General features: G+C 37.8%; 2 protein-coding genes across 24 annotated transcripts in view; one reads left to right on the top strand and one right to left on the bottom strand.

Annotated features, from left to right (window-relative positions):
• The first annotated feature begins 1582 nt into the window (after positions 1-1582).
• On the top strand, positions 1583-15513 carry LOC101931905 (ankyrin repeat domain-containing protein 40). 2 transcript variants are annotated; one of them, XM_042841073.2, is made up of 5 exons: positions 1583-1999; positions 7553-7701; positions 9068-9304; positions 10903-11084; positions 14192-15513. In XM_042841073.2, exons 1-5 carry the CDS (start codon positions 1866-1868, stop codon positions 14336-14338), a joined length of 849 nt encoding a protein of 282 aa, XP_042697007.1. In that variant the 5' UTR covers positions 1583-1865; the 3' UTR covers positions 14339-15513. The 2 variants fall into 2 exon arrangements, with proteins under 2 accessions (XP_042697007.1, XP_008162193.1); XM_008163971.4 differs by having other exon boundaries at positions 8816-9304.
• A 3284-nt stretch (positions 15514-18797) lies between these two features.
• LOC101943672 (ATP-binding cassette sub-family C member 3) overlaps positions 18798-22705 on the bottom strand; it is a 373691-nt gene continuing 369783 nt past the window's right edge. For all 22 annotated transcript variants that reach the window (XR_010591761.1, XM_065562788.1, XM_065562799.1 and 19 more), the window contains one exon: positions 18798-19213. Coding sequence is in view for 21 of the 22 variants with exons in the window: in XM_065562788.1 (XP_065418860.1) it covers positions 19105-19213 (109 nt within the window). In the remaining variant the exon portion in view is untranslated. The remainder of the gene's footprint in view (positions 19214-22705) is intronic.

The raw sequence follows: 22705 nt of genomic DNA, 5'->3' as shown, positions 1-22705 counted from the left end.
TCTCAAGTTGGATGAAGTGCAAAAAGTAAATATATATAATAAATGATGTAATGTGAGATAGAGAGTCACTATTATTTAATTAAATCTAAAATATTGGATGTGATTCTGCTCTCGTGCTAGTATATGCCAGGAGCACCTCCTCTGAAGTCAGTGTACTTACCGATATAAACTTGATGTAAAATCATAAGAATTAGGTCCATTACTCAAAACAGTGGTAAAAAAAGTTGCTTTTTAAAAATGAGATTTTTATGTGGATTGTGTCTCCGTGTTTTGTAAAAAAGGTAGCTCTACTGATTTAATTAATTACTAGTCACATATGTAATTCTCTTTAGAGAATCAGGGCCTCAGTAGACCCCCTGCACTTGCACAAAACCCTACTGAAGTCACTGGAGTGTGTGCAGGTCCAGGGGTCTGTCCCCACAGTTTTCCTTTCAGAATCAGGGCCATAGACGCTTTATTTTTACACTATCAAACATTACAGAACAAGTTATTTTAAATAGCTCTAAATAATTGTTATAATCATGTAATTACTTACTTGAATAATTCTTACTACTGTTGAGATCCCATTACTTCAGTGAAACTATTTGCATGAGTAAGGATTAGGCCATTAAATCTATACCAGACTATAGAGTTTATTTTAGACTAAGGGCCAGATTCTGGCCCCTAGTACAGCCCCTTTGTGCTGCTCCTGGGGCCCAAAATGGCCTTAAATGTGCTCTAGCTCAGCGTAGCTGTTATGAATTTTCCCGGCATGCAGGACTCCCCAGATGCCATGATACAGCTGGTGCAGGTCAGCTGGACCTGAAGATGGAGTCCTAAGTGTGTATTTTAACTTGTGTTCTATAAGAAGATAGTTGCGAAATAGTTTTCAGAGTAGCAGCCGTGTTAGTCTGTATCCGCAAAAAGAACAGGAGTACTTGTGGCACCTTAGAGACTAACAAATTTATTTGAGCCTAAGCTTTCGTGGGCTACAGCCCACTTCTTCGGATGCATGTGAAATAGTATCAGAGGGGTAGCCGTGTTAGTCTGAATCTGTAAAAAGCAACAGAGGGTCCTGTGGCACCTTTGAGACTAACAGAAGTACTGGGAGCATAAGCTTTCGTGGGTAAGAACCTCACTTCTTCAGATGCAAGTCTGAAGATGATGTGAAATAGTGTTTTTCCTCTCCCATATCTCTCATTATTTGACTTAGAATGAATAAAGAAAATTAGCACAATAGTAAAAACAATGTGAATTGGTGGAATCAATTGTGGCCCCAATCCTACCAATTGTTCTGCTGGATGGACCCATGTTCCCCACATGGAGACTTCACTTGATTTCAATGGGGCTACACATAGGTGCGGAGCTACCTAGGCAGAACAACTTGCAGTTCTGGGGCGGTAGGAATACATAATGTTGTGGTAGAAGATATTCTACATTCCAAATTCTTTGTATATTAAGCAATAATTTATTTTAGTTGAATAAAAATAATCAAGTAGGAGCCTGAATATATCTGATGAATCATACAGCAAATAGGACAGCTACAGCCAGGAATTGCATGCAGGGCTGTTCGTAGGAACTAAAAATCTAGGTCAGAGAGTTGTCACAGATAATAGAGTCCCCCTGAGAAGAGTTTAGGAAACAGCAACACTCTAGAGATACTGTACTATGCAGTTGTCTTTAACGTTCTTCAGAAATGTGTGACTCTATCTGATTTAAATGTAACAGACAGAAAGAATCAATATATGAATTTAAAATTAAAAGAAGAAGAGACATCTCTTATTATGCAAGGTTAATTAGATCTTTGCTGCTCAGTATGTTAGCTTTATAAAATGTTAAATCACCTTCATTTGGCAGCTACTTAACAATAAAGTGACCTTAGAAAGATGACAACTTTTGTAGAGGAGAAAGAACTCCAGGAGAGACTGAGAGAAGCAGCTGCTTTGGGAGATATTGGGGAGGTCCAAAGACTGGTGGAATTCGGAGTGAATGTCAACTCTCAAAATGAAATCAACGGCTGGTAAGCCTTTAACCGGAATGAATGAAGTGTATTTTTAAAGGTTAATAAAACTGACAATTTCAGATACTGTAAAGAACATTTTAAGAGCCTTTTATTCTTAGTCTGCTAATGGTATAGTGGACGTTATATATGTCTTGCATATGAAATATATTAATTCAAGGCTATCCAGTGTTGACAATTTGAATTCTGAGTGTAATTTAAATGTCCTATCTAAACCCATTGCCTAATCCTCCCTCACTAGAGATGCTTTAAAATTATTCTAAAAGGAGGAAGTAATGGTATTGTTGATAATTGCCGTTCTGGGCTTACATTATTTTGTTTCAAAAGTTTTGATTCTTGGTCTCTGATTTTCTATCAGTTCAATGTGTTGCCACCTTCTATTCTATTACTTATACTCATGGGATTAGGAAAGCTGGCTGCACAAACACAGCACAGTAAAATAACATTCGGAAGGTAAACCTCAGACCTGCCAAGCTCACTCATTTTTAGAGAGGCTTATTTTGAGTTACTTTTAAGGCAACTTTTAAAATAACTTCCTGTTATGAGAAAAGATCTTGCAATGTGTTTCAGTGAGATACGTAAAATCTCACAGATTTTTTTTGTTTTGACATCTCATTCAAATACCACTTGACAACCCTAAATCCTGAAACTCTTCTATAATGAACCATACCCACACCAATCATAAAAAATGTTTTTTAAAACTCTTTTAAACATGATTTTAACAATTCAGGCATTCTTGAAGATTGTTTTACCTGGATTAGATTCGGTTTATATCTTTATGTGAATTACTGTGCTATGCCTACATAAGTGAAAATAGAAAGTATGAAATAGAAAGGACAATAAACTGGAATTTTAAAAACTAAGGGCCTGATTTTCAGAAGTGCCAAGTTCCCACGACAGCTGTTACAGTCAGTGGGAGCTGTGGCTGTTCAGCACTTGTGAAAATCAGGCCTTATATGATTTGCTTTCTTTTTTTCTTAAAGAGTAGAATTAGGTAGTGATTTTTCTCCCATTTCACTTTTTCATTATTTCCATATGCATAATAAACTGCTGCTCATTATCAAATCAGTTTGTTCAAAAAACTGGCATTAAGACAACAAACCAAAACCTGGCATAAAATATATTTTTTAAAAATTGCTTCTTGTTCTGTACTTTGGCTATAATTGTGTCTTCCATAATCTTTGAGTCTGTGTGCAGAAGCTGCATCTCTGGAATGGGTCTTGTGTATAGGTCTGATTCTGAGAAGTGCTGAATACTTGCAGCTGCTTTTGACATAAATGAGATTTGTGGGTGTGCAGTACTTCTCTGTATTAGACTACATTAAATCCTCCTGAAATGGTCAGAATGAAACCCTAAATTAGGCCAGAGTTGCTGAGGTTTACATACAATTGGAGCAAATAGTGGTTGCAATTGTGCACTGAGAACCATGTGGCTGTATCCGTGCACTCGTGCAGAGTTCAGATCTTGTCATTGGGGCTCAACATGGCATTAGAGTGTATTTGTGCAGTTCTCAATACAGGCTCATGATTTAAAGTGGAAGCTGTGTGAATCTAAGCATTTACATCAAACATCTCCTTAGTACCTGAAGCTTTTAGATTGTACCTATTTTTTGCCCCAAACCCACAAGGCCTGGTGACTTGGCAGAATTTTACTTCTGAACTCCAAGTGACATGCAGGGGGATTGAATTCAAAGATTTTGCACCAAGTCCAAAGAAACAAAACTGCCAGGGCTTCACAGACCTCTTCTCAGATGCCATGGGATTTTTGTTGTAAATAATATAGGAGTTCTTTCTGTTGAGTTATAACAATTATTTCAGCACACTTAAAAATAGTGGCTTTTACCTCAAATGCATAGTCCAGTCATGGACTACACAGTACTTTACTGTAACTATCGTATCTTATGGCATTGTCTCCAGCTGAAAGCAGATGATTTGCAGTTAAATTCTTATGAAAAGAAGGAAGTTATGGTGGGGGACATCTTAGTCTTATCAACTATCTTGAAAACTCTTGTCTGTGCTGCTCTTATGTTTTTCCATCTTGTGCAACCCCATTTAGAGCAACCCCCCAAACAATAGTATATTAACACATTATGGATATGAAGTTAAGCACACAAAATCAGGAAATTTTAAAATGATGGTCCTTGCCTTGTAATACACATCTATGTAACTTTTATGATTCTTTACATTAAATATATATATTGAGGCATACCTCTAACAACATATGCTTAACATTGGTGCTATGGTAATACAAATAATAATAATAATAATTAATAATGTAGATACAAGGGAGCTGATTCACAGACACTTGTTGTGCAACCTCCTCTTTCTGGCTTATCCATTGGGCTTTTTGATTGTTTGTTTTTTTAAAAATGCCAGGTAATTCACAACCCTAACTCAGACACCTTTATAGGAAAGCAGCAGCTGTTCAATGCAGCAGGGATGGAGTGATTAAAATTAAAGGTCCAGATCCCCAAAACTCTGCCTTTGAAAACATGACTGCTTCTTTCTAGATCTCTAAAAGGGAGCTGAGCTCTTTTGAAAATCTTGTCCCAATTGTGGATGGTGAGCATTTTTGAAAATCTGGCTCTTAACATTTCAGATGCAGATGTATTCCTATTGCAAACAACACTGTAACATTTTGATTTTCACTCTTGGAATTTTTGTACAGAAACTAATTTCTGTACAGGAGTTCCATTTCTAAGTGAGTTATCCATCAATTTAATCACATTTCTGTCTGAAATTTGTTCATTTATCTACGGCTGTTACAAGTAGCTCCTAAAATTACTACAAATAAAAGAGATTAAAGGGGGGAAATTCTCTATTTCATTTTCAGTTTACATTGTGCATTTGACATCACTTTATGTTTAGTCATCTTTGACTGTTGTTTTTCTGGGACTTTGAAACAGCAGTAGGATAGAAAATGTTTGAAAAATGGGAAACTAGTAGAAAATTACTAAAATTGGCAAGTGATAAGTATAGTACTAGCAACTGTCTTTAACACAATTTTGAATTTAAAAAATATTTAAAATAGATGAACCGCCTCAGGAACAAAAACTTCAGAATATTGTGTGGTTTTATAAAATATACACCAAAGATAACCAAATGATAATTAAGACAGGCCCTAACTTGCTTCTGTATAACCTTTGATAGGGACTAATTTTTGATATAATTAAAAAAAAACCCATGTTTGTTTTAACAGCTGTTATTTCTCCTAAAAAGAAACATCACAAAGCACATCTGAATGACAAATGATAATTGATAAACACTCATCAAGAGAGGTAGTGTGGGCTAATGGATAGGCAATGGGCTGGGAGACAAGAAATCAAGGTTTTGTTCCTGGCACTACGACTGCTTGTGACCTTGCGCAACTCATTTCACCCCTCTGGGTTTCCATTTCTCTTCCCATCCTTTGTTTGTCTTTTCTGTTTAGATTGTAAACCTTTTGAGGGAGAGACCTTTTGTCTCCTATTATGTGTATGTATATTGTCTAGCACAGTCGGGCCCCAGTGTCATCTGGGGACACTAGGCACTACTGTGACACACACACACACACACACACACACACACACACACACACACCCACCCTTTATGATTATCGCAGTGGGTTTTTTAATCCGGGCCCCAATTCTACACAACAGCACTTACTACAGTTAATAATCTTATTGCTTTGTATTCTGTGGGGCTTCTTCCACAAAGAAATACTAAACCCAGTGATAAAAATTTGCATAATTAGGCCCTTTGTTTCTTGCCGGACAGTCTTAATCATACTGGCATATAAAACAAGCAAGATTCTGTGTGTACTTTGCTTTCTCTTGCTTTAATTAGTCTGATTCTCACATGCATGCATGAGGTTTTATAACTACCATACTATTTCCTCCCATAAGCCTCTTCTTCAGGAGTAAACAAAACCAACCAACCAACCAAACAAAAAAATCAACAACTGCAAAAACTCTTGATGTGTCATAGGTGGTGCTGTTGGGCAGAACACAACGTATTCTAAAGTTTAAAGTTAGACAGGTGTGACCACACCTTTTCCTTAACAAACAAATGCTTCCTGGAGCAGGTCTTTGGACTGAAGTGAATCTTTTTAATCACACAAGTTTTCTAAGAGATTTTACACCACTTCTTTCTCACTCTGCTTGTATGTAACTCTAAACATCCTTTCCTCTCCTTTCTATTAGTCTGGAAAAGGATTAAGGGTTTTCATGCAGTTTAAAGAACAGCATTGGGAAGGGTGGTGGAGAAACAGCACTAGAAAACTAGGGTACTGCTCTTAAGCTGTGAGGTAGTGCTTTGTGGGGAAAATGGGATGGCCATACAGTTTTTGCATATTATAACATGCAGACACATTGTAAACTCTTATAAACACCAGGGAGACTGACCCGCCCCTACATTTCTTCAGGGGATCAACTCTGGGGATTCCTCTAAAGAACCACCACCATCTGGGGAAATGTGCCTTTTGCCTAAACCAAAACTACAGACCTTCTTTGTGAGTGAATTCTTTCCTTCACCAAAATCTCTGTCTGTATGAAGTAGGGGTACATTTTTTGGAATATATTTTTTTCTCCCTTGCCAGTATCTGAGAATTTCTTTCTTGCGGTCGTTATCCTGACGCATCCTATATTCCTTACTAGGGGTTTTGCCTGAGTAAGGACTGCAGGATCAGGATCTGACTCCAATTGTCTTATTCACTATCTTTGTAAAGCCACTAGGACTACAGTTTATATGAAAGTTGTGATAGGGAAAAGTGTTGAAATTGATCCACTAAAAAAGTTAGGGTTCTACAAAGTTATTTATTGGCAATTTACCAGTGTTTATGTCAGTGTGATAGTTTGGTGAAAACCAGTGTAATACGAAAGCTCAATTCTTCTTTTGGTTGTAAGGTACCTCAAAATGTCCTGGTGAGGAGTTATTTCAGAAAATAAAAATTATTCTCGTCAACTCTGTTTTGAGATTTAATCAAATTGAAATTAGTTTGGTTCTCTGAAGATCTTTGCTCAGGAACTAGTCTGTTTCATTTTGGTTGGTGTGGTGAACAGAAAAAAATTCTTGTTTATTTTGATTAACAAAATTAAACATTTCTATGAATTTAAATTATCACTTGAAATATGGATCTACTGTTAAGCTTATAATATATTTGGTCATCTTCTTTTGAAAAACAAATGTAAAAAGATGCAGAAGGTGACAGTGATTTATATTCTTGAAATTAGTTTTTTAGCTTTTAAAAGCTAAAAGGTGAGAGATTTAGTTAAACTTTAAAGCAGAAACCATCTGCTGTTGTCAAAAATAGTAACGGTGGTGGTAAAAGCATTACTGCAGGGAAAGACTAACAGCAGGTGTCACTGCAGACTATAAGAAATTTTCAAGGAAATATATCTCAGCTTGGTAATGCTAATCTTCTCTGTATCATTCCAATTTTAGTATATGTGCTAAATGAATGTTGTTCTTTTTTGGGAAAGCTAGGCCCTGACTTTTTTATACACAGCGGGAAGGAATAAAATTCATCTCCTGTAGCATGGTTATTTCATATAGCACCAACATTTTCCTTGTGCAGGACTTGTTTGCACTGGGCATGCAAACGGAACCATGCTCAAGTGGTGTCTTATCTGATAGAATCTGGTGCTGATAAGGAGATTCTCACAAGTAAAGGAGAAACGCCAGCCCAGTTAACCTCAAAGAGAGAGATTAGGAAAACATTGGGAGGTAAGTTGATTAGTTAATATCAAAACTTTGAAGACTCCAGTGATGATCTATTTTAATAATTATGGTCCTGCTCTGTTGTGCTTTTGCGTGAGTGCTGAATCTGTATTTAATAGCTTACAATTCTGTGGCAGTAATTCCCATTTGGCCTTCAGAGTCTTTACTGAGAAAGAAACCACAACTTCAGGAATGTTGGTTCAGTGGGGCTTTTATGGTGACATTTTTTTCTGTATGTGGAAGGGAAAAAAGCTTAATTTTGACAAATGAAAATGTCACAGAATTTGTTTACTACAAAATTTACGGCTTGATACATATTTTCAAATGGAAATAAGGAGAGGGAAATCTTACTAATATATATAAAGCCTTTAGAGTATATGACTGATAATTCCATAAAATATCAGGAAGCTTATTTAAGGGGTTAACTGCATTGATCTCAATTGAAGATTGTATCTTATTCCATAAAAGTATAGTGATAGAGTAGCAACCCTAAGGGATCCATTAGTATATTGTGCTTGTAACTATCAAAGTAGCAATGTTGCTACTAAAGATGAGAATTAGTTTGAAGCCTATTCAGAATCTTTGAGTTTCTCCTACCTTTTGCACCCCTTTCTGTTTGATTTCTGCCTTTGTTAATATCTATCTACAGTTGAGTCAGTAGTTCTTTCAGTTCTAAAGATACTGTATACTCCCCCCCACACACATTCTCTTGGTATTCACAGCAAACCTCAAAATCTACTGCCCTCCATTTATTCCTCTGGTTTATGCCCATTATGAAGACAATGAAGTTATGCCAGCTGATAATATGGCACAAAATATTGGCCACAGGACATTTTTCTTAAAAGATGGCAGATTCTATATCAGTCCAAGTGTTTGGGGGAAAGTAGAGGTGTTTGTGGAATATCCTAGTCACATAAGCTTTGTTTTTATGGAACCCCTTAGCACAGTTATGTGAACTATACATAGAGCTTTAGAGCTCTTTCTTTGGTCTTGTATCCTCTGTGTGGGTGTGTGTAAACAGTCTGAGTCTAAAAACCACAATGTACTAGGACAATTTTAGTTCTCCTTAACTAGTCATAACTAACTTTATTCACTGGACTTTTTTTTCTTTCCTCTATAGTGGAAGAGGATGAACTTGCAGATTTGAAGCAAGACTCAGACTTGCCAATTGTCCCGAATTATTTGGCTAATCCACCTTTCCCTTATGTTTATAACACAATGAGTAACAGCATTCCAGACCCTTCCACAGGCTCGCTGAATGGAAGCTTCCCCATATCCTTAGAATTGCAAGCTGTAGATTATCCCATTTCATTACCTCGAGTCAAAGCATGCACTTCTGCAACATCACAACATGAAAATGTTGCTTCTGCAGTGGCTGATAATGAAGATATGTTGACATCACCCGGAGCCTGTACCATGCCAGAATGCCCAAAGCCTGTAGTCCAGAATGGTCCCATTCACCAGGCATCTGTGCCTCAGAGCAGAAGTTTCCCTTCTCCAGCTGCATCAAAACAGCCTGTATCTCAGCAACAGAATGGCTCATGTCTGGGGCCTATGCCAACATTTCAGCCATTTTTCTTCCCTGGAGCTTTCCCATTTAATATGCAAGGTAACATTAAATTATGATTACAAATTTTAAAAATTAATGCTACTATTATTTTTTTGCTCTGTTCTTCCTGGATGCTGTCGTGTTGGAGAATGAAAATAGACTAGTCAGTGGTTTCAGAGTGGTAGCCGTGTTAGTCTGTATCAGCAAAAAGAACGAGGAGTACTTGTGGCACCTTAGAGACTAACAAATTTATGTATCAGAGGGGTAGCCGTGTTAGTCTGAATCTGTAAAAAGCAACAGAGGATACTTGCATCTGAAGAAGTGAGGTTCTTACCCACGAAAGCTTATGCTCCCAATACTTCTGTTAGTCTTAAAGGTGCCACAGGACCCTCTGTTGCTTTTAACAAATTTATTTGAGCATAAGCTTTTGTGGGCTAAACCCCACTTCATCGGATGCATGCTAGTCAATGTTATTCATGTCTATAGTGCTTCTCTAGTCTTTCACTTTCATGTTCTTATGCATGATTCCTTGTTTGTGTCACAGACATTTTAGGGCATGTTTAAAAAAATTGTATCCACTGGAATTTTTAATACAAATATCAATGAAAACATTTCTTACTCATCTAAGGTTTTGTAAAAACATACAGATGCGAGGGTAGTCTAACACCATAACTGTGGTACAGAACTCTAGACTCAAATACAAAACACAGGCCTATGTCCAATTAATTTGAGGGGGAAGCTTTGGTATCTCAACTTGTACGGGGAGCTGACCACTTAATGTACATAGAGGAAGTATTATTTATCATTCCTTGGGGTAATTATATTATATATATTTAGTAAAACCACCCCATCAGTTCAGTGTAGCCAGTTCTGGAATTGCAGTTAAAAGGTCCAGACTTCTCTTTGAATGGGAGCTGTGAGAAGATCCATATGAATTTGAATGTGCGATCACCAGTAACAGAGCACTGAGTTATGCAGTATTGGATTGCTCAGAAAATTGGTAATAGAAGATAAAAATGTTGCCAGCTGAAATCCAGTTCAGAGCAGTAGGAAGTGGGTTTTTTACCCACGAAAGCTTATGCCCAAATACATTTTGTTAGTCTTTAAGGTGACACCGGACTCCTCATTGTTCAGAGCAGTAGTAACTCAATTAGATTATAAGTAATATTGTCCGTATTTGATTATTACTATGGGTGTATATTGGCCTATATAAAATAAATGTGACTATCGCAGATAAGTTCCTAATGGGACTCCACAGAAACAGCTACAAGTGGCACTTTTGCAGTAGCTTCTCTGTGAAGGAACGAGAAACATGGAGACTGAGCTACATCCTCACCTCTAGCCGTTGTCCTTTCAGACTAAGGCTGTGGGAAGTTGATGGGTTATGTGGAAGCTTACATGGCCACTGCCTGTGCTGTTCTTGTCCTGAATAGGATTTCAGTCTCCAGAGCTCAGAATCCAGCTCTTTTCACCTACATTCACATTAAATAAAAATAAATCAAAAATAATGAATGAAATGATTTTAGGATAACATTTTGAGATTTATTAGTATTACTGATGTAATGAAGTCACATTTATTTTTTTCCAGTTCTTATTTGGATGATCATGCATACTTATATGTAATAAGTATTAATATCTGTATGTATATATTTTACTAGAACTGGTGCTTAAGGTGAGAATTCAGAACCTTTCTCTTAGAGAGAATGACTTCATTGAAATTGAACTGGACAGACAAGAACTAACCTATAAGGAACTGCTCAGAGTGAGTTGCAGTGAACTGGGTGTTAATCCAGAACATGTAGAGAAGATCAGAAAATTACCAAATACGGTATTAAGAAAGGTAAGAACCTTCAGCTTTAAGCAAAAGTTATTTTTATTGCTGTTGTGGGCATCATTAAAAATGCATCATTCATCCCTCAAGCAACCTGCAATATTCCTTACATCTTTGAATATGAGATTTGGCGTACTGCTATCGTTGCAAAGTGGCAAACGTCGTGTTTTTAATGATGTTTGTTGTCTTAGAGAAATATAGTAGATCCATAACCAGTAATGAGCTTTCTTATAATCCCCTGATCATGGAATAAGTGGGCTGTTATTGAATGTTTCAGGATCCATAGAAAAGGGATAAAACTTCTCAGTCAGATGCATACAAGACTGGTAGGAGGGCATCTGATGGTCACATCAGCCAATCATGCATAGCTGTGGCATAGTTTGGGCCTGCAGTACTGAAGAAAGATGCAGAGGTTGGATGGAGGATAAGAGACTATCCAAGGGGCTGGGACAAGGGAGGCACTTGGCTATAACTGTACTGTCAGTTACTCTACTGTTTAACATCATGTAAAAAGACATTAAGGAGCAGTCTTTGTATTTTATACACCTTTCTTCCTCCTTTCCCCCCATCCACAAGTTAGGTCTAGGGGACAGAGCAGAAGAGTGGAAATCCATATCTGCATTCTGGTTCCCACTCTGACTCCTTGAGCAAGTCAATGAACTTTTATGTGCATCAAGATAAGAGGGGGATTGTAGTAGTTAGGTAATTCAGAGGGGTGTGGTGTTTGTAAAGCGCTTGGAGATCCTCAGATGAGACCCTAAATGCAAGATATTCAACTTTACAGAATTACCTAATTTTCCCTCTTGTCTTCCAATCTTCAATTCATGTTTCCTAAACTAGAGGGTTGTTTTGACTGCAAAATCTCACAGATCCTGGGTCCTACAGTTAATGGTCCCCATCAGCATATTTCTCAGTTTGGGATTGATCCATGATCAACCCATGCACTCACTGATAACACTATATTGCAAATATTGTGTTGAACAGTATTCTTTCATATTGGGAGGTTAAAGTCAGAGCATCAGCTATAGCTGAATTGCCTTGTTTTATTCACATTACCTTACTTCTGCGCTTTGAAAGACCTGCACTGATTTTAGCTATACAGTGCTTGTGAGGCACTGAGAGCTGTGTGGCTAAATAAATCCTCAGCAACTCTTTAAACCTTTATTTATACTGGAATTTTTTTTTTTTTTTTTTTGGAAATAAGCTCCTCTCTGTAAATTGTACAGTGGAACATCTTATTAAATGAGAGTGCTTTGGGCTGCCACCGTGTTTCCTATTTAATAAAATAAGCTCTAAACCCCTAACTTCTTGATGGCTTTCCTGCACTGGTATTCTGTACTGTGTGACTTATATTTCACTTTTAACTATGTTCAGAAATTCAGTGTAATAACATACCCCATGACGTACTGTCATGAATGGTTGAAAGGTTTATGATACTCAGGTGAGCCTTACTAATCTAATTAAATTTTAAACATTCCTTTTAAAAAGCAACTAAATTGTAGGGAAAATGTTTTGAGTTAGGTACAGTTTGTGCAGTCCTTACACAGGCAAATGTCCCATTGAAGGGAATGGGACTTGCTTGCATAATAAATGGAAGACTTGGACTTTTTGTATCTGTTTTCCTAGTTCACGAGTGACCCTTCCTTCACACTCAAATCCTTAGGACGTTGTTGGCGGCAAATGGTGGAGCTAATCTGATTAGTGCTAGATTAACAGACTTCAGTGGACTGTACCTGCACCCAGTATAAGATGACATTCTGACTCTTTGAAAGATTCATTTTCTTGGGTTGCAAAGGAATAAGTAGTTCTAAAATATGCCAGCTAAGTCTGTTCAAAATGTCCTCTGTAAGAGTGTCGCTAATTCTTAGAGATTTTTGTCAGCAAAACTAGAGGACACTTGTTTTCTGAGATTACAAAAAAATTAAGTCTTAATGCTGTCTAGTTACAAAGTGTGGCCACTCAGGGGATCAGCGCCTGATTGCTTACTTACTGTTTGCGAGTGCCTTCTTTTACTCACTCTGACTTGCGTCAGCCAGGTCAGGAATGGGGTTGGTCGGAGTGCTGCTTGCTCCAGAAGAAGCTGGCTTCAGGGCCTCTTGGAGTGGAAGCATGGATCAATGTGAGAGTTTTTGATAGGTCAGGGAGGAAGAAAAGAAGATTATTGGGGTAAGGGGTCCCAGAGGACCCTGTTCCAAGCTGTTTATAGATAGTATGCAATAGATCTTTAAAGCACATAATACAAGCTTTAATTCCACTAATCATTTTCATTACCTGTCAATAATATTGAAGAACTCCCTTGAACTATAAATCTTCCCTTCATCTATTGGTAACCTTAATTTGTTGTACATTTGCTTGGCACATTAGTCTACAGTTGACACTGCACGTTGGAAACAAAAAGAATTAGACTTCCTGAAGAAGGATTCGGCCAAACCCAAATCACACAACAATGAAGCCAAACAGACTGATCACAAAGTGGTCAAATTGAGCTTATTAAAATATTGTGCACTTGTCTGAGGATCTCACAGCCCATTTGTATACAGTTAGTTAACTCAGGGCTTGTCTACACTGGCATTTTACAGTGCTGCAGCTTTCTCACTCAGGGGTATGAAAAAACACCCCCCTGAGCGCAGCAAGTTTCAGAGCTGTAAAGCACCAGTGTAGACAGTGCACCAGTGCTGGGAGCTATGTGGCAGTGCTTTAACTTTTGCCAGTGTAGACTAGCCAGAGGCTCGCAGCACTCCTGTGAGAGGCAAGTTCTGCATCCATTTAACAGATCAGAATACAGAGGCAGAGAGCGGTAAAATGATTTTCTCAGAGTTACACAATAGAAGAGCCAGAAGTCTCCAATTAGGAAACACCATACCACTTAAAATAACTACATTTTAAAAAAAGTATGAAATCTAAAGTAAATAGAATGCTAAAGTAATGCAACATGCAATAGGAGTGTCTGCCTTATAGCTAGATAAGCAAAATGGAGTCAAACTGCTGGGTAAATACTTGCCCCCTGCTAGCGTACATCTGTGTTTTTTCCTCCTTAAATCTGCAAAACTGAACTCCTGTGCAGTATTTATTGTGGATGCTACTAACGTACTGCATTTTTAATTTATTTATTTAAGGACAAAGATGTTGCAAGACTTCAGGATTTCCAAGAACTGGAGCTGGTTCTAATAATCAACGACAATAACTTTCTGTTTAGAAATGCTGCATCTACATTGACTGAAAGGCCTTGTTACAACAAGAAAGCATCAAAACTGACTTATTAACTGTTTAAAGCAGCATAAAACAAAATATTTGTATCTTGTGCTTTAAAGCAATGAACTTATAAGGGCTAATATCCTGAAAAATTCTATTTTATTACTTTTGAGATAAAGTTGACATGTCATGCACAGTTACAACCTACAGCTCATCTCAGACTAACTTGCTCTGATATGAAACTGTGCTTATGAAAAGAAAGCAATGGGAGAATTCTGAGTCTATTCATGTAGCACTCTGTTCCTTACACAACAGTAATCCCTGACTTCAAACACTGTAGAGTTAGAAGCTCTCAAGGAAAAGCTTAAATTGTTCTAATAATTGTTAGCTATAAAATAGCAGAAGCACTTATGCTGAAGGACAGAACATGAAACCCATTTAGTGTTTGAACCAAATTACTTAATGTGCACAGACATCCCACTGTCATTAATAGGAGATACATGCGTGAGGTGACAAGCAAACATACCCCTTGTTTAGGAGGAAAATGGAAGGATTTAAGTCTGTGGAAGAAGCACAAAACTCCATTTGTCTCATTTAAGTATTAAGTTACTAATTAGATGTGGTTTCTTAAACCTCATTTATAAATATTTCTCAGGTTGAAGATAAAAAATTACAGTTGTTACCCAAATTGTAAATATACCATTGACCAAAATAGCTAGGGTTTTTAAAATCTCATGGCTGCTTCTCAACACACGGTGTTGAAATGTTTGATAACAAAAGGTCCTCTCCCTCTCTCTCTCCCTCTCTCTTTTGTTGCTTTATGATCAAGAAGTTTCTCTACTGCTGCTTTAAAATGGCAGTTATTTTTCACTCCATAGACAAGTCAATGTGATTTCCACATGAGAAAGGAGCACAAATATTGCAATTCCATTTTCCTCCAACTCATCCTTTCATGAACAGATCAATCCTTGAAACCGTAAATTTATTATGTAAAAAGGAAGCTAGTCAAATGCTTAGCATTTTAAAAACTGGGATGACATTTGAATCTTGGGATTTCTAGGCATTTTTTTTCTTTTTCAAAGACAACTATTCATGTTTCTTATTGCATGGTCACCTTTTCACCTTCCTGCGAACTGAAATTCAGTGTGATGCTCTTCTGCTATGAAATCCTGGAATAAATACATTGGAAAACATTCAAGTTGAGTAATCTGGTAAGGATTTTTTTATCCAGTTTCTTCACTTTTTTTTTTTATTTACAAAACCATCCTCTTTAGCAGAAAGGACCTAATCTGTTAACCTAGCTATAGAAGTATGTACTGTACTGAGAATTAGATGGATGAAAGCTCTAGATAACAGGGAGAACATAGTTGACTGCTGATTTGAACTCTCCACTATTAAGATTTTTTTCTTAGTGCCTTTCTTTTCCAAAGAACCTAACTTCCTAACTCTTAGTTAATTGGATTTAAGCACTACACATTAACTTAGGGTTTATAAAATGGATAATATCAGTAGAACAGACTGTAACAAGATAAGTCTCTTCTCATGGCATAAATGTTAAAGGAGAGATGCGGTGCAGTCTGATCCAGGGACAATCTGTTTCTTTTATACCAGCTTACTGATGTTGATCTAACCACTGTGATGGAAGTTTATATAGTAGAACAATTGCTCACCATATAATTACTGACCTGCATTCTTACTGACTGACAGAAGAGACCTATTTTAGGCTTTTGCCATTCAGAAGCCATTTTATCTGTAAAAGTACTGTCATTTTTATGAATGAACTGGTATGCTTTACCAGTGAAAAGGTCAGCCATTGGATTGACTAAATTCATTTGGTATAGTGATTATATTACGCAGTTGCTGGTAGCTATCTATGCATTCAAAGGAATATTTTTATACTTATACCTTATGCAATTTATAACTGAGCATATTAGCTTTGCTAACTGAATTAATTGGATAACTGTATCATGTGAACATTATTGTGTCTGACCATCAAGGATTCATTATCTTTGTGCATTGCTACGTGAAAATGTTTAAGTATTATTTAAGTATTAAATGACTTGCTTGGCTCTAGATTCTTGTTTCTATTGAACTTGTATTCTTTTTATAATTAATAAATTATTATTATGTTCTCAAAGATGGACATGGACATAGAATTTTTCTTTAGCTCATCGAAAAAAAATTGCAACTTTTCTACTACATAAACTGCTTTCTGTGGTGGTTGGTGTAGGAAATGGAAGACCAGAAAAATGGAAATCACTTCAGATCCTGAGGACAATCACTGCAGCTAAAACTTTTCCTTTATCATTATTCAGCCCAATCATCATCCAATGGCAGGTGTTACATCTATGTATTCTTTGGAAAAACCAAGTCATATGTATCAATCCATGATTACAATCGACTTAAGAAAAATATTGAATGAGATACTAAAAGTAGTATTTATATGCTTAGCTGGCTGTGCAATCTGAACTAGAGACTTCTTACTCATTTTCATTTTGTACCAAAAAAGTAACATCTCCCTCTGAATCATGCCTCTACCGGCCTTATCCAGAGCCAATTATAACATACAGATTAGGGTTGTCAAGGGATTAAAAAAATTAATCGTGATTAATCGCGCTGCTAAACAATAATAGAATACCATTTATTTAAATATTTGTGGACGGTTTCTACATTTTCAAATATATTGATTTCAATTACAAAACAGAATACGAAGTGTACAGTGTTCACTCTATATTTATTTTTGATTACAAGTATTTGCACTGTAAAAAATAGTATTAGGTGTTTTTCAATTCACCTAATACAAGTACTGTAGTGCAATCTCTATCATGAAAGTTGGACTTACAAATGTAGAATTATGTACAAAAAAAACCTGCATTTAAAAATAAAACAATGTAAAACTTTAGCGCCTACAAGTCCAGTCAGTCCAACTTCTTGGTCAGCCAATCACTCAGACAAACAAGTTTGTTTACATGTGCAGAAGATAATGCTGCCCGCTTCTTGTTTACAATGTCACCTGAAAGTGAGAAGAGGTATTCCCATGGCACTGTTGTAGCTAGTGTTGCAAGATATTTACACGCCAGATGCACTAAAGATTCATATGTCCCTTCATGCTTCAACCACCATTCCAGAGGACATGCCTCCGTACTGATGACGGGTTCTGCTTGATAACCATCCAAAAGCTGTGTAGACCAGCGCATAATCATTTTCATCATCATGAGTCAGATGCCATCAACAGAAGGTTGATTTTCTTTTTTGGTGGTTTGGGTTCTGTAATTTCCGCATCAGAGTGTTGCTCTTTTAAGACTTCTGAAAGCATGCTCCACACCTCATCCCTCTCAGATTTTGGAAGGCACTTAAATCTTGGGTCGAGTGCTGTAGCTATCTTTAGAAATTTCACATTGGTAACTTCGCATTCTGTCAAATTTGCAGTGAAAGTGTTCTTAAAACGAACATGTGCTGGGTCATCATCTGAGACTGCTATAACATGAAATATATGGCAGAATGCAGGTAAAACAAAGCAGGAGACATACAATTCTCCCCCAAGGAGTTCAGTCACAAATTTAATTAATGCATTATTTTGTTAACACGCGTCGTCAGCATGGAAGCATGTCCTCTGGAACAGTGGCCGAAGTATAAAGAGGCATATGAATCTTTAGCACATCTGGCATATAAATATTTTGCCACACCAGCTACAACAGTGCCATGTGAATGCCTGCTCTCACTTTCAGGTGACATTGTAATTAAGAAGTGGGCAGCATTATCTCCCATAAATGTAAACAAACTTAGCGATTCGCTGAACAAGAAGTAGGACCAAGTGGACTTGAAGGCTCAAAATTTTTACATTGTTTTGTTTTTGAGTGCAGTTATGAAACAAAAAACACTACAGTTGTAAGTTTCATTTTCATGATAAAGAGATTGCACTACAGTACTTGTTTGCGGTGAATTGAAAAATACTATTTCATTGTTTATCATTTTTACAGTGCAACTATTTGTAATAAAAAATGTAAAAGTGAACACTCTACACTTTGTATTCTGTGTTGTAATTGAAATAGTTATATTTGAAAATGTAGAAAAACATCCAAAATATTTATAAATTTCAATTGGTATTCTATTGTTTAACAGCGCAATTAATCACAATTAATTTTTTTAATCGCAGTTAATTTTTTTGAGTTACTCGTGAGAGTTAACTGCGATTAATCGACAGCCCTGGTACAGATTCCTACTAACTTCACCAGGCTTTCAATTGGTTAGTTCTATTTGCAGGCCTTAGATTGATGGGAGGAGGAAGGAATGTTATAGACCATGATTCTGCAAGTTGTTCTGGCCTTCTGGCCCAATGAAGCTCCATGAAGGCACTAGAACAGGTTGCAGTATTGGGACTGCCGCGTACAACGCTCTTGCCCCAGGGATATTTACTTACACAAGTGAAACATTCCTGGATTACTTTCTTTTTACTGGAGTCATCACAGAACGTTGTCAGTCTTTCCATTTTAGAATTAATGTGTTTTATACAGAAGACAGAGACAGATGTATTTTATATCACTAGTTTTAATTTACTAATGATAAACCAGAATACAATACATGTTGGCTTGCGATACATACATTTCCTTGGCAGGATATTTGGCATTCTTTTAAGAAAAAATAAAAGCAGTTAATAAAATACTTTATGTATATATAAAATATTTTTAAAAATATAAATTTCATTTTCTCATCATCATAAGTTGTAACAATTCATGTATCACAAGTTTAGTCTATTACAAAGACTGTTCTGTAAAATACAGTACATTCATGAGTCACTTTTGGGATGAGTCAGTCGTTCAATGGTATAAAAGTCTTGCTATGCTAGTCCAGCATCTTTAGCCATACCATAGAAGACACCCCTTGATGCTATAAGGCTTGAAGGTGTATCAAATTCAGCTATTGTTCCTTTGTCTAGAACGAGAACCCTGTAAAAAACAAAAGCGGAAAACTGGTATTGCAGAAGCTTTCCTTATAAGGAACTCAATTCCTTCAACCATGAAATCAGGCATTTTTCCAAATCTTCTCTCTTTATGCTGAATCATTTTCACATGCTGCAACGCAACAGGCTACACATAACACCTCAGCGTGAGTTTATGCCTAATTTACAGAAGTGCCAAACCATTCACAGCATCCAAAAAAGTCAGTCAGTATCTCAGAAATTAAGGCCATTAATTCCATGGTTTTACCAGTCTCCCAGTAGTAATAATCCATTTAAAAAACCTTTAACATACAAAGAACATTATACCCATTGCTGGTCAAAACAGATCCATACAGGAACTGGAGATGCCTCAAAGGGGTTGTGAGACTTGTACAGTGGTAAGTTAACTAACACACGACCTGCTCCTAATTAAGCCAATGGAAGCAGAATCAGGCCCACCTATTCAGTTATACTGCTTCAGCTTTACTGTTCATAACCTGATTTGTAGGTCTAGAAGCATAACAGTGTGACTGAGAATTTCTGGTAATATTTTGATGATTCCTATGCATGCCTCAGTTTTCCTCTGTACTTAGCATTGTTATCCAGTGTCGGGTCACATAGCTGACTGGGATGAAATGAATGGATCATTAAAGGACTGGCTAAAACTGACCCATATAAATGGAGAAGCTGGAAGACAATAGGGAATCCCAGTGGCTAAGATGTTCACACCTAGCAACCAAACATCAAGAGGAAAGAGGTTTCTCTCCACCTCTTAGGAAAGCAGAGCAAAGGCCCCAGATCAAGAACAAAGGGGAAAGAAATCCGCTGGCTGGGATAAGAGTCACATCTGCTCTTTTTTTTGACTGACAAAGAGCCAGAAGGGATTCCATGGCAACTTGGCTGGGTAGAACGCTGGTGGCCAGAGCAGACTGTGTCTTAACCATTATTGCTCTATACTAACCTAAAGCACAAGGTAAGCACAACTGTGTGTCAGTTGATTAATAAATCCTACTCTGTTTTGAAAAGGCTGTCTGGTGTCACTGCAAATACTTGCTGAGGTGCACTCTTGAGCTGCGTGGCCTACCCTTAAGGAGGAATGGGATCCCTTGGGCATCTGGCACGCTGAAGGGGTTTCTCGGAGGGACTGTTTAAAAGCTGGGGCATAGCACAGATCCTGTAGATTTGATAACAGGATCATACAAATTCACTGAGAGTAAAAGTGGGGCCCTTTCAACTGTTTCTTTTTCCTCCAATTATATGTAGGGTGACCATATTTCTTAAAGTAAAAACGGGATGGCCTGGGGCTGGCCCAACCTGCCTCCACCCCCACCCTGCCCACACAAGAGCTGCCCTCCCCGCACTGCTCATGGCTGGGGTTAACCCGCTGAGCGCCGTGCCAGGCAGCAGCCACCGCTCTCGGTTCTCCTGCTGGCTGACAAGTGCTGCCTTCAGCTGACCCCTTGGCAGTAGCTCCCACTCTCCGCTCTGCCTTACAGCTGGGACAATGCGCAGTTTTGGTGAAAAAGCAGGGACAGAGCTGAAAAAGGGGACTGGCCAAAACGGGACATAAGGTAACCCTAATTATACGTTAATGTTGGAACATCATGTTCCACTCTGTATCATCCAACAGACAGGAACACAGAGTGCACCCTTCAACTTCATGCAAGCCTGCTTTTATTTTTAAGAGGAGGAAGAGACGAAAAGTTGGAGATGGACTTACAGAGAAGGGAAATAGTATTGGAATTTCAGAGGTTTCCCCAACACTCAATACTCCTAACATTCCTATCTGCATGCAGGGTTACACTGTCAAGAGAACTCTTCGGGAAAGATGGGCTGCACTGAATTTGAATTTTGGCATGTTGCAGAGCAGGAAACAAACTATACCACATAGTAAATTCAAGCTAAGGCTAACGCCTCTGCTGTGTGAAACAGTTCTGAGATAAGCCATCTGTTGATTCAGTTTGATATTGACTACTGAGTTTTTGATGAAATTACAAGTTTAGTTGATAGAGTGAATAGCAACTTTGATGATAATTTGCTTGATAAAGATAATAATGTTGATGTAATATAGTTACACTTCTGTAAGGTACTTGGTAGCAAAAAACATTTTGATTAAACTTGACTGATACAAAAACCAACATGGCTAAAACCGGACTGATAGGTCTCAAAACATAATTGCAAATGGGAAATCATCACTGAGCAGGTGTATTTCACTTGGGGTCCCACGGAAATTGGTTCTTGGCCCTACATTATTTAATATTTTTATTAATGATCTATGTGACGGGGTGCTAGCTAGGAAACCCTGAGCCAGCCCTCTGTCACACCAGATCCAATCAGGAAAGGGGAATTGGAGCTGGCTGAGTAAGCCCAGGCCTAAGTGGCAAATAGGGAACAGCTGCCGGCCTCGTTAGCCAGGGGCTACATAAAAGCTGGCAGGAAGGAAGCCAAGGGAGAGGAAAGGGAGGAGCCAGAGAGTTAGAGGCCACTCTCCCCTGCTGGCTGCAAAAACGAGCAGTCCCTGAGGCTGTGAGCCTGATGCTGTCTGTAGCTACAAGGTGGTGGGAACTGGTACTGTAAATAAAGAGCACAGGTGATTGCATCAAAGCAGAGGTCTCTGGATGGTTTGTGGGTGCAGAAGTGGCAGAAGATAGAGGGGCCCACATGTGCCCTGTTACAATCTGGAAGAAGACATAAAATAATTACTGAACAAGTTTGCCAATGATACAAAGATTCAGGGAGTGGTAAATAATGAAGAGGACAGGTCACTGGTACAGAGCGATCTGGATCACTTGGTAAGAGTTGCAAGCAAACAATGTGTGGCCAAATATAAGGTCAACAAAGAATGTAGGATGGAGGACTTTATCATGGGAAGCAGAGTCTCAAAAAGGACTTAGAGATGATGGTGGATAATCAACTAGACATGCGCTCTCAGTGTGACATTGTGGCTAAAAGAACTAATGCAATCTTTGGCTGTATAAACAGGAATGTTCAGTAGGAGTAAGGAGGTTATATTCTCTCTGTATTTGTCACTGGTACAAGCGTTAATGGAATACTGTGTCCAGTTATGGTATCCCATTTCAAGAAGGATGTTGAAAAACTGGAGAGGGTTCAGAGAAGAACCATGAGAATGATTAAAGGATCAGAAAACATATCTTATAGCTAGACACTCAAGGAGCTCAATCTATCTAGCTTACCAAAGAGAAGTGATTTGATCACAGTCTACAAGTACCTACATGGGGAATAGTAATTTGATAATAGAGGGCTCTTCACTTTAGCAGAGAAAAGTATAACATAATCCAATAGCTGGAAGCTGAAGCTAGACAAGTTAAGAATAGAAATAAGACACAATTTTTTAACAGTAAGAGTAATTAACCCCGCACTGGAACAACTTACCAAGGGTTGTGGATTCTCCATCACTTGAATTTTTTAAATCAAAATTCAATGTTTTTCTAAAAGATCTGCTCTAGGTCAACCACAGCTATTGGATTTCAAGCAGGAA

This window comes from Chrysemys picta, chromosome 12 (assembly GCF_011386835.1).
Source record: "Chrysemys picta bellii isolate R12L10 chromosome 12, ASM1138683v2, whole genome shotgun sequence".
Classification (NCBI taxonomy): Eukaryota; Metazoa; Chordata; order Testudines; family Emydidae; genus Chrysemys; species Chrysemys picta.
This window is presented reverse-complemented; position numbering and strand designations above follow the sequence as displayed.